Source organism: Nicotiana tabacum, chromosome 18 (genome assembly GCF_000715075.1).
Source record: "Nicotiana tabacum cultivar K326 chromosome 18, ASM71507v2, whole genome shotgun sequence".
Classification (NCBI taxonomy): Eukaryota; Viridiplantae; Streptophyta; class Magnoliopsida; order Solanales; family Solanaceae; genus Nicotiana; species Nicotiana tabacum.
In genome coordinates this window covers 1,848,592-1,861,531 of record NC_134097.1, presented here as the reverse complement: position 1 = coordinate 1,861,531, position 12,940 = coordinate 1,848,592, and the positions used below count along the sequence as shown (strand labels likewise).

At 40.2% G+C, this 12,940-nt stretch overlaps 1 protein-coding gene across 1 annotated transcript; it reads left to right on the top strand.

The window, feature by feature from the left end:
- The first annotated feature begins 1,930 nt into the window (after nt 1-1,930).
- On the top strand, nt 1,931-7,371 carry LOC107810796 (zinc finger CCCH domain-containing protein 49). The gene is made up of 5 exons (XM_016635625.2): nt 1,931-2,149; nt 2,240-2,365; nt 3,887-4,156; nt 4,866-5,089; nt 6,382-7,371. Exons 2-5 carry the CDS (start codon nt 2,261-2,263, stop codon nt 7,211-7,213), a joined length of 1,431 nt encoding a protein of 476 aa, XP_016491111.1. The 5' UTR covers nt 1,931-2,149; nt 2,240-2,260; the 3' UTR covers nt 7,214-7,371.
- The last annotated feature ends 5,569 nt before the right edge of the window (nt 7,372-12,940 follow it).

Sequence of the window (12,940 nt, the reverse complement as noted above, 5' to 3'; positions counted from 1 at the left end):
TTGATCGTATGACATCCCGAGAGATCTTATTGACTTACTTCATTATGCATTGCATTCATTTATACATGTACATTGACCCATGACCATATGGTGTTATATACGCATATATGGGGTATGGAGAAAGGTTACAACGTTATATACGCACCACCACCTGATCAGTTGGTATACATTAATGATTTCGCCCACTAAGGCCGAGATGATATGGTGGGATTCCCTCAGAGGCTTGATGACGTTATGTACGCATATACCTATGCATAATATGATATTTATACGCACATGCATGACATTATAAATATTTTAGGATTCACAAAGTTATTTAGGCTTACAGGCGGATTCCTTTACTCCATCTTCTTTTATGACTTATATGTACTAATTTTCATGCCTTACATACTCAGTATATTATTCGTACTGACACCCCTATTTCCTGGGGCCTGCGTTTCATGCCCGCAGGTGCAAGTAGACAGGCTGACAGTTTCCCTTTTTAGGATCCTTGATCAACGAGAGTTGGTGTGCTCCACTTGATCCGAAGTTGTTATTAGTTTTGGTACGCTATTTTTGTATGTAGATATGGGTACGACGTGGCCCAGTCCCGTCTTTTATATAGTTGTACACTCTATTAGAGGTCTGTAGACAGTCATATATAGTTGGATAATATGTGGCCTTGTCGGCTTCTAATTTTGGATATATAGTTGTCTATAACAGCCTTGTCGGCTCGCCCTACCGTATTCTGCATGTATATGTATATATGTCTTTTGGACATGTTTTCCTCACATATGTTATTCACGTGATTCAGCAGTTTATTGACAGATGTTATTCATGACCTACCCTTAATTCATGTTTATATCTTAGACGCATGCTTAGGGGTATTCGACACGTAGGACTCAGGCACTCGTCATGGCCCATCGATTTGGGTCGTGATATTGTAGTAAGTCAGATATTGCATGTTGAACAAATTTCTTTTTCCGTAACCTTAATAACTCATAATTTTGATTTCTTGACCAACATGGAGCCAGGTGTTTCTGGACGTAGAGGAGTTTAAGAAGCAAATGAAAACTTTTGACACATTTAAATACGCAAAGTAGATGATGAGAATTTCATGTGTCTTTTTACATGTTCATTTCTTAATAAAAATAATATAAACATTTACATCAAGTGGGTTCCAATAAGTCATGTAACAAAGGCTAAAATGAGAATTGCATGGTTAAATAATTTATCAATATGAAAATATGATAATCTTTTTAAAACAAACTAAAAGAAAATATATATCACACCACATAACAACTTGTTTGGGTGGTTGTTATGTATCGTTTCATAATGTTTTGTATTGTATTGTATTGTACTATATCGTTTTAATGTATAGAATGGTTGGATAGATTGTATTGTTTGTTGTCGTTTCAGGATGTTATGCATCAACAATGTGAAGAATAAACGTGTAACATTACAAAGAAAAAGTAAGGTACAATGTAGAATTATTATATAAAAAGGTAGGGTAAAGGATATAATAAGATTGTTTAATATTAAAAAAGGATAAGATCAGAGGAAAAACAAGGTAACGACGCGACCACATTAAATTGGTCGTTACATAAAGTGACACTTTTCGTTGTCATGTAACGACGAATTTAACAATACGATATAATAAAATTTAAGTAACAATCAAAATAAATATTATATTTAAAATAATAATACAATACAATACAATACAATAGGTAACAACCATCCAAACAAGTTGTAAATGGATGAACAAAATATAGGACAATAGGAAAATGTCAACTTCGTGAAATTTATTTGCATTCTATGTTTACACCAAATTAATAAATAAAAAGTATATATTTTTAGTACACATATTTATCACTTGATTTTGATTAAATTTTATTTGTTTGATGTAAACAGGGTAAATATTTAGTTTGAAGTTGGGGTAGTTTTACAATTTACGAAACTTGTGGGGAATATGTACACTTATTGATAGCAGAAATCCACTAGAAAGAGATGATCTTATCTCGCTATTGTTCCCGCCGAGCAGGGCTATTTGCTTCGTTCTCGTTCATCGGAAGCTTCTTCTCTCCACCGACGCCGACCGCCGAGGATTACGACGCCGACCATCGAGGATACCGTTAAACTGAATTTCACTAGCCTAAACTGCCTTTATCAGGTACTATTAATTTCGAAACTTTTTCAGATTCAACTCGAATCTGTATTAAAACGTTTGGAATGAGCTTTCTCATACTTGTTCGTTTGGCAGATTGAAATATAGAAATAATCGATGGCGCATAGGTTGCTGAGAGATGCAGAAGCTGATGGATGGGAACGATCTGATTTCCCTATTATATGCGAGTCGTGTCTTGGCGACAGTCCTTACGTGCGGATGGTAATTTTTTTGGCTCAATTTTGTTGTTATAGAGATCGTGAATGATATTAGGGTTTGTTATTTTCTCGTCATTGTGAATTTTGAAGCAGAATTGCTAAGTTATGATTTTTAGTGCCTTTGGTTGCTTGGCTGCTAATTGAATGACGGGTGTAAGAAATATTTACAGAATCTGGTCCTAATTAAACATTTAGTAATTAGTAACCTAGTAAAAATAGTAACTAACCTTGTACAACAGGTTGAAATTCGTTGACAGTAGCACCCAAGGGCGTGACCTAGTGGTTAATAATGTGGGAGGATAACCATGAGGTCTTAGGTTCAAATACCAGCAAAGGCAAAAAATACTAGGTGATTTGTTTCCTATCTACCTAAGCCGTGGTGGGCTAAGTTGCTGGGTACCTGTGCTGGTGGGAGGTAGCAGGTAGCCAGGGATCCAGTGGAGTTGTCGAGGTGTGCCGAAACTGGCCCAGACACCACCGTCCTAAAAATAAATAAATTCCACTGACTGGAGGAAAGTTTTCATATTTGCACTGCTCCTACCTGCTACTGAGGTGAAGTGTAGAAAACTGTATTAGGCAAAGAACTTGCGAAAATTCTGGCCGTAGTTTTAGGTGATTATAAGTGTAAAGAGGCTAGAGCAGATGGATATTGAGGATTCATATAACCAACAGTAAAGTTTGGGACTGAGGCGTAGTTGAATGACTAGTTGATTGATGTGGTTTTAGGTGAATATAGCAATGTTACTTTTGAATACATCTGAAAGTTCATTTTCAGAAAATTTTGGGTGAATTTTTCAAGAATTTTGAAGAAATTAATTATTTTGCATATCCCAATTTTATTAATACAGTAACTGTGGAAAATTTGTGTTCCATTGAAAAAAAGTAAGTTAAGAAGGATATCTCTATTCAAGTTTAAAAGGTTAAAATCTGTCATTTCATCAATCTTGATGAAAGGTCGCAGTCCCATTTCGAAATCGTGTGGGATTAAGTTATATGTAACATGTATTTCTTCCTTAAGAATGTGAAATGTGTGGGGATGTGGTTGGATCCTTTGATAGAGGTAGCACAACTTAATGTTTTCTCCAAATTCCTAGGTGAAGTTTGAATTGATTTTTGTTTCTACAGGAGAGGCTGTTAGCCTTTTTGTAAGAACTGTTAATTCATTGCAGTTATTTAATTGCTTGGTTTTGTGCAGGCTTCAGCAAACTGTATTTTAAATTCCATTTGCTCATAGTTAGGTGGGACCACTTCCATTCGAATCTTTGTGGCAGTCTGAAAGAGCTCTATGTTTGGACCTTTGTCTATTTATAGCTTCTCCTGATTCACTGCTACTTTTTGGCACATTGTTACGATATTGACTCTCTTCATATAGTTGTAAGGATTAATTTCTTTCAAGATTATCTCTAGTTTGGCGGTAGAATCAGTCTGGATGTTTGACTTTGTTTCAGCTGCACGTTCTCTACTTTAATCTTTCTTTCTCCAACTTCACTATCTGACTTTTGATCTGGTTATGGATTTCATACAGACAAAAGCAGACTATGACAAGGAGTGCAAGATCTGCACACGACCCTTCACAGTGTTTAGATGGAGGCCTGGTCGGGATGCAAGATACAAAAAGACTGAGATCTGTCAGACCTGCAGCAAATTGAAGAATGTTTGTCAAGTTTGCCTATTGGATCTTGAATATGGTTTGCCAGTTCAGGTCCGAGACACTGCTCTCAGTATCAACTCGAATGATGCCATCCCGAAGAGTGACGTAAATAGAGAATATTTTGCAGAGGAACATGACCGCAGGGTACGTGAATTACTAAGTGGAAGCACAATTTATTGTTATGACATGCTTTTTACCTCATTACTTGCATGGCAATTTAATATATTCTATGTTGCTCGGACTCTCCGAAAATATCGATGGGTGCGTGTCGGATCCTTCAAAAATAGTGTATTTTTGGAGGATCCGACACGGATGCGACAACTATTTTGGAGAGTCCGCGCAACACAGAATATATTCATATAAGTAAGGACAGAGAATTATTTCGCTGAAGCATTAGGCCCCTCTCTCTCTCTCTCTCTCTCTCTCTCTCTCTCTCTCTCTCTTTTTAAAACTGAATTTACTTTCTTAAAGAGGACATATACTTACCAGTAAATACTTTTGAGTGTCTTCCCACCCCACCCCCTCACAAAAAAAGGCGAGAAATTGATACTGCTTAATTGATAAGTGTCCAAATTTTGAGCTGAAACTATTTTAAGCTTAAGTTTTGACAATTTTGGGAGCTGTCTTTATTATTGGTCTTGTCGCCTTCCCCCCTTCCTCCAGGTCTTGCAGGGAATAACTTAGGGATGACGTACTTTTGAGATTAGGAGGAAGAGATTAAACCTGGTGAAACCAAGGGTTTATAAAACTTAAAGAAGCACCTTGACAAAAAAGCTGATGTTTGTGATGCTTTTTCTTTTTACATTTTGGTTTCCCCCCTAGGTCATAGACTCATAGTTTAATGTTTGACCAGGCAAGAGCTGGTATTGATTATGAATCTTCATATGGGAAAGTCCGTCCAAATGACACTATCATGAAGCTTCAAAGAACAAGTCCATACTACAAGAGAAATCGGGCACATGTTTGCAGTTTCTATATACGTGGTCAATGTACAAGAGGTCTGGAGTGTCCTTACAGGCATGAGATGCCTGAGACAGGAGAATTGTCACAGCAAAATATTAAAGACCGTTACTATGGGTATGTCAAACCGATTTCTTTATTGCTGATGTGAATTTCTCCTCTTTCCATTGATGCTCACATATCTGTATTGACATGTTTCTGATTGGGTGCTGGATCTTAAATTTTAGTGGTTGGGTGAGAGAAGGGTGGTTCACTTTTCTGTTGATAAGTCCATGGAGGCTAACTTGTCACTGTAATACGCTATCTGTTTTCCTTAGCTGCAATGCTAATATAGGATGAAGGACAGTGTTGTATCATGGCCACCAGATATTATATAAAATAGTACTCTCGTACAACAAGTGGGGAGTAAAATAGGTAATAACCTGGAGCTTAGATCTCCTCTTTTTATCATGTAAGAAGGAATGAAGGAGAAGCAAAACAACTCGAGTGAAATATATCTCAATATGCAAAGGCAGTAACTTGGACTTGGTCAAGTCAGGAGGCAAATAGCTTGTCTTGAGTTGCTCTTTTAACCTCGTTGAAATAAAAAAAAAAATATCATATGTGAACATGTGAATACCTCACATCTGACATTTAAGTCCTCCTGCTGTCAATATACTGTATACATTTTTCATAGTTTTTACAGCTAAAAAATGCTGATGTTTTGTAATTGCTTTTCTACTGCTTGGAGTCTTTGTTCTATACTTTTTTAGTGGCTTATTCCTCTCTGGTTTCTTAGTCCCTTCCGCTTGTATATTGGTTATGCCTTCTTTAGATATCTTTACTTACTATGCTTGTTCAAATCCTTGCATCCTACAACCAGCGGAAGTCTAAGAAGAAAATTTTGGGTGAATGCTTTTTCATGCGTTTCAATATTTGGTTAAGGTTTGAACAAAAGCTGGAGGATTACCGAAACTAGCAAGGGTCCTTGTTACAACCCAGTCAACTCTATGGTTATCGACATAACTAAGTTAGATACGTAAATCTAGAAAAATTCCTTTGTCACATGAGCAATCAATGAAATACTCTATGCACTTTTGAAACACACCTTGCCTTGTCTCTCCATGATTACATGATGACTAGGCTGTTTACTGATGGCATCAATTTGCTGGTCACTTTTCTTTTGCTTATCTTTGCTGTGTTGGTTGTATGGAAGAATCCATGTATTTGTGACACTGTGGTTTGTGGTTTGTAGTGACTATAAAATGTCTGCTACATATATCTCCTCCTCTTTTACAAAGATCTATTTAATCCTACATTATTCTCCTAACTTAAAGTGAAAAAATGATTTGTATTACTATCTTGCTGAATGTTCATTGGCTTATGTTGTTTTCAACTGATAAGTTTTCACTGTACTGTAATGCTTGCAGAGTCAATGATCCAGTGGCTTTAAAGCTACTGAATAAAGCAGGTGAAATGCCTACATTGGAGGCCCCTGATGATGAGAGCATTAGAACCCTCTATGTCGGTGGTGTTGATGCAAGAATCACCGAACAGGACCTTAGGGACCACTTTTATGCACATGGTGAAATTGAGTCCATCAAAATGGTGGTCCAACGTGGTTGTGCTTTCGTAACTTACACAACCAGAGAAGGTGCAGAGAAGGCAGCTGAGGAACTAGCAAACAAGCTGGTGATAAAGGGCCTGAGACTGAAGCTACTCTGGGGGAGACCTCAAGCACCCAAGCCAGAGTCTGAGGTCCCCGATGAAGCAAGGCAGCAGGCTGCTGTGACTCACAGTGGATTGTTGCCTAGGGCAGTCATATCACAGCAGCAAAATCAGCCTTTTCAGCCACCAGGAACTCAGGACCAACCCCCATCCATGCCTTACTTCAACATACCCCCGATGCCTCAGCAAGACAGACCATATTATCCATCAATGGATCCACAAAGGATGGGTGCCCTAGTTCAATCCCAGGAGGGGGCTTCTAGTTCAGCTACTGGGTCCGGTCCCGGTGAAAATAGGAGTGGTTCTGAGAATCAACAAGGACAACGTTATGCATATCCACCTGGGGCACCACCTCAAGTTCAATTTTATCCGCCTTATTATCCACCCTATGGGTATACGCCACCACCTCCTCCACCTTATCAACAGTATCCTCCTCAACCTTATCAAGCTACAGCACCCCCACCACCTGGTGGTCAGCAATCTGCACATCTGCAGCTGCCTCAGTCGGCGGCAGCAGCCGCACAACAGCCTTAATCTTTGCAGTTTTGTCAGGCATCTGCAATCAGGGAGATCAATGTGAACATGGCCAGCATATCTGTTACTGCTGAAAGTTGTCTGTACTCTTTTAGCCATTTTGAATTAAGTATTGATTCTGTTGTGTCAATGAAAATTTTTGGTGTTATGTTTCTCGTCACTGCCAATTTGGTTCTGTTCAAGTTTCCTACAATATGATCTCATTTAACCCTTTCAGCTCTTGGGCAAACCGCAATTTACCCTCGTTTTTTCCCCCTTCATAGAAGAAGTTCCCCGCGGTTTTTATGAATTTTATATTTGTGCTTGGCATATAAATGTGTATAAATGCACCTTGCTAAGCGTATACACGAGCTTATGTGTATTTTCTTTGGTAGGCACATGTCATATGATTGCAAGTACACAATGATCAGTGAGAGCTTATATTATCATCGCCATCCTAATTGAACGCCTTTAGAAAATATTTATGTAAATCTATGGTTAAGAAATTTATTTCTTCTTAATAAATTTTACGGGCCCATGAGAAACGATATAATGAATCATAGTCATTGCTTTGCCATGACCGTTCCTCGTTTTTGACGTTTTAGAGCCATAAAATAGAAATTCATAACAATTCCCACATGTCCATACAATCCGAATGAATTTGGACGACCGGCCCTGAATCTCCTAAAATTTTGCGAGCCCGTAAAAAATGACTTAATGAACAATAATCATCACTTTGCCATGACCGTTCCTCGTTTTTGACGTTTTAGGGCCATAATAAAGGAATTCAGGATGATTTTTGCCGTCCACGTCATCTGCATAAATTCAAGCGATTGTCCTCGAAATTCCTAAAATTTTGTGGGTCTATCAAAAACGATCTAATGAACAATAGTCATCGCTTTGTCATGATCGTTCCTCATTTTTTGACGTTTTAGGGCCACAAATCAGGAATTCAGGACGACTCCCAGATTTTCGTGTGTTATAGACCATGCCTTCTGCATGAATTCGGGGGACCAACCGCGAGTCTTAATTTTGTGAGCCCATAAAAAACGTCGGAATGAACAGTAGTCATCGCCACGCCATGACCGTTCCTCGGTTTTTTGCGTTTTAGGGCCATAAAACAGTAATTCAGAATGATTCTCAAATTTTCGTGTGCTATTGTCCATGCCATCTGCATGAATTCGGGCGACCAACGCCGTATCTCCTAAAATTTTTGCGTTCCCATAAAAAATGACCTAATGAACAATAATCATCGCTTCGCCATGACCGTTCCTCGTATTTTGGCGTTCTATGGCCATAAAACTGGAATTCACGAATTCAGGACGATTCAAGATTTTCGTGTGTTATAATTCACGCCATATGTATGAATTCGGGCGACCGCCACCGAATATCCTAAAATTATTCGTACCCATAAAAATGACCTAATGAACAATAGTCAACGCTTCACCATGACTTTTCCTCATTTTTGAAATTTTAGGGCCATAAAATAAGAATTCAGGACGTTTCTCAGATTTTTGTATGTTATTGTCCACGCCATATGTATTAATTTGAGCGACCGGTCCGAAATCTCATAAAATTTGCGGGCCCTAAAAAGAAACCTAATGAACAATAGTCATCTCTTCGCCATGTTTGTTTCTCATTTTTTGGCATTTTATGGCCATAAAACAAGAATTGAGGACGACTCTCAGATTTTCGCGTCTCTGGCAGTCGACCCCGAATCTCCAAAACATTTATGGGCCTATCAAAAAAGATCTAATGAACAATATTCATTGCTCGCCATGGCCGTTCCTTGTTTTTTGGCGTTTTAGAGCCATAAAACAGAAATTCAGGATGATTCGAAAATTTTCGTTTGCTATAGTTCATGCCATCTGCATGAATTCGAGGGACAGACCCCGAATCTCCTAAAATTTTGCGGGCCCATAAAAAAGGCCTAATGAATAATTATCATCGCTTCGCCATGACCGTTTCTCGTTTTTTGGCGTTAGGGCCATAAAACATGAGTTCATGACGGTTCCCAAACTTTCTTGTGCTATAGTCTACGCTATCTGCATAAATTTGGGCGACCGACCCCAAATCTCCTAAAATTCTGCGAGCCCATAAAAAACGACCTAATAAACAGCAGTAATCGCTTCGCCATGACTGTTCCTCGCTTTCTGGCATTTTGGGGCCAAGCAGATAGTGTGGCCTATAGCACACGAAAATCTGGGAATCGGGATTCTAGTTTTATGGACAAAAAATGCCAAAATGGAACGGTCATGGCGAGTCGATGACTAATGTTCCTTAGGTCATTTTTGATAGGCCGATAAAATTTTAGACGATTCGGATCCGGGCGCCCAGGCCCATGCAGATGGCGTGGGTTTTAGCACATGAAAATCTAGAAATCTAACAGAATTCAAGTTTATGCCCCTAAAATGCAAAACAATGAGGAACGGTCATGCCGAGGCGATGACTAATGTTCCTTAGGTCATTTTGTATGGGGCGGAATTTTTTTAGTAGGCATTCCACGTCCGGGCGAATGGGCCCATCTAGATGGCGTGGGCTATAATACACGAAAATTTAGGAATTGGGCGAAATTCCAGTTTTATGGCCCTAAAACGTCAAAAAGGGAGAAACGGTCATGGTGAGGCGATGAATAATGTTCCTTAGGTCGTTTTTATGGGCTGGCAAAATTTTAGGCGATCCGGGTACGGATGCCCGGGCTCATGCACATGGGGTGGGCTATATAGCACACGAAACCTAAAAACCGGGCGGAATTCTAATTTTATGGCCTTAAAACGCCAAAAAATGAGGAACGATCTTGGCGAGGAAATGACTAATATTCCTTAGGTCATTTTATATGAGCTTAAATTTACCCGGGCCTATGCTGACGGTGCGGGCTAGAACACACGAAAATATAGGAATCAGGCAGAAGTTCAGTTTTATGGCCCCAAAATGCCAAACCACAAGGAACGGCTATGGCGAGGGGAAAACAAATGTTCCATAGGTCATTTTTGATGGGCCGGCAAAATTTTAGGCTCCCGGGCCCATGCAGATGGCGTGGGCAAGAGAACACGAAAATCTGGAAATCGAGTGGAATTCGAGTTTTATGGCCCTAAAACGCTAAAAAATGATAAACGGTCATGGAGAGGTGATGACTAATTATCCTTAGGGCCTATTTGATGGGCCGGCAAATATTTAGGCGAATCCAGGTCTGGGCACCCGAGCCATGCAGATGGCGTGGTCTTCGCACATGAAAATATGAGAATCGGGCGTAATTCCAATTTTATGGCACTAAAACTTCAAAAAATGAGGAACAACCATGGCGCGGCGATGACTAATGTTCCTTAGGTCGTTTTTGATGGGCCAACAAAATTTTAGGCGATCCGGGTCCGGAAGTCCGGGCCCATGCAGATGGAGTGGGCTATAGCACACGAAAATTTGAGAACCGAGTGGAATTCAAGTTTTATAGCCCTAAAATGCCAAAAATTGAGGAAGGGTCATGACGAAGCGATGACTAATATTCCTTAGGTTGTTGTGATGGGCCGGAAAAATTATATGTGATCCGGTATCGGGCAACCGGGCCCATGCTGATCGCGTAGGCTACTGCACAAGACAATCTGGGAATCAGGCGGAATTCCACTTATATGGACATAAAATGCCAAAACATGAGGAACGGTCACGGCGAGGTGATGACAAATGTTCCTTAGGTCATTTTTGATTGGCCGGCAAAATTTTACGCGATCTAGGTCCGGGCGCCCGGGCCCATGCAGATGGCGTGGCCTATAGCACACGAAAATCTGGGAATCGGAAAGAATTCAAGTTTTATGGCCAGAACATTAACAAACGATAAATGGTCATGGCGAGGCGATGATTAATGTTTCTTAGGTCATTTTTGACGGGCCGTCAAAATTTGAGGCGATCCGAGTATGGGTACCCGGACCCATACAAATGGTGTGGGCTATACCACACGAAAATCTAATAATCGGGCAGAATTCCAATTGTATGGCCTTAAAACGCCAAAAAACAAGGAACGGTCATGGCGAGGCGATGACTAATGTTCCTAATAACGTTTTTGTTGGGCCGACAAAATTTTAGGCGATCCGGGTCCGGGCGCTGGGCCCATACAGATGGCGTGGGATATAACATACTAAAATCTAAGAATCGGGCGGAATTTCAATTTTATGGACCTAAAACGCAAAAAAACAAGGAACGGTCATGGCGAGGCGATGATTAATGTTCCTTAGGTCATTTTTGTTGGGCCGACAATATTTTAGGCGATCCAGGTCGGGGTGCCCAGGCCCACGCCAGGCGATCCAAGTCCAAGCACCTGGGCCTACACGGATGGCGTGGGTTATTTTACACGAAAATTTGGAAATCGGGCAGAATTTCAATTTTATGGCCCTATATCGCTAAAAATATGAGGTACGGTCCTGGTGAGGCGATGAATAAAATTTCTTAGGTCATTCTTTATGGGCCGACAAAATTTTAGTCAATCTGGGTAGGGCGCCCAAGCCCATACAGATGGCCCTGAAACGCTAGAAAACGAGGAACGGTCATGGCGAGGTGATGACTAATGTTCCTTAGGTCATTTTTGATGGGACTACAAAATTTTATGTGATAAAATGCCAAAAATGAGGAACGGTCATGGTGAAACGATGACTAATATATTCCTTAGGTCGTTCTTGATGGGTCTCCAGTGGTTTGGTTCGAACCGGGCGAAGCTAGACTATTGGGGACAGACTTGGTTCAGGATGCCTTGGAAAAGGTTAAATTGATTCAGGAACGACTTCGTATAGCCCAATCTAGACAGAAGAGTTATACGGATCGGAAGGTTCGTGATGTTGCATTCATGGTTGGTGAGCGGGTCTTGCTCCGGGTTTCGCCTATGAAGGGTGTTATAAGGTTCCAAAAGAAGGGCAAGTTGAGCCCGAGGTATATCAGACCTTTTAAGATTCTTGAGAGAGTTGGAGAGGTAGCATACACACTTGCACTACCGCCTAGTCTCTCTGCAATTCATCCGGTATTCCATGTTTCTATGCTCCGGAAGTATCACGACGATCCGTTTCATGTGTTAGACTTCAGTTCAGTTCGATTGGACAAGGATCTATCTTATGTTGTGGAACCAATGGCTATTTTGGACAGGCAGGTTCGAAAGCTGAGGTCAAAGAACATTGCTTCCGTGAAAGTTCAATGGATGGGTCATCCGGTTGAGGAGGCGACTTGGGAGACCGAGCAGGATATGCGCAGCCATTATCCTCATCTTTTCACCACTGCAAGTATGTCTCTATGCTCGTTCGAGGATGAACGATTGTTTAAAGAGGGGGAGGATGTAACGACCCGGCCAGTTGTTTTAAAAGTTGTAGACCCATTCCCCTATTTACTTCTCATTCTGTACTTTACAACTGATATATGTCTTGCCGGAGTTATTGGTTTAGGTCCGGTGAGGTTTTGGAATGAATTGAAATACTTAGTTCCAAGTTTTAATGCTTAAGTTCAAATAGTGACCGGATGTCGACTTATGTGCAAATGACTCCGGAATAGAATTTTGATGATTCCAACAACTCCGTATGGTGATTTTGGGCTTAGGAGTATGTTCGGAATTTTATTTGGAAGTCCGAAGTTAAATTAGGCATGAAATGGCTAAAATAGGAATTTAAGTTTGAAAGTTTGATCGGGGAGTTGATTTTTTGATATCGGGGCCGGAATCCAGTTCTGAAAATTTTTATAACTCCGCTATATCATTTATGACTTGTGTGCAAAATTTGAGGC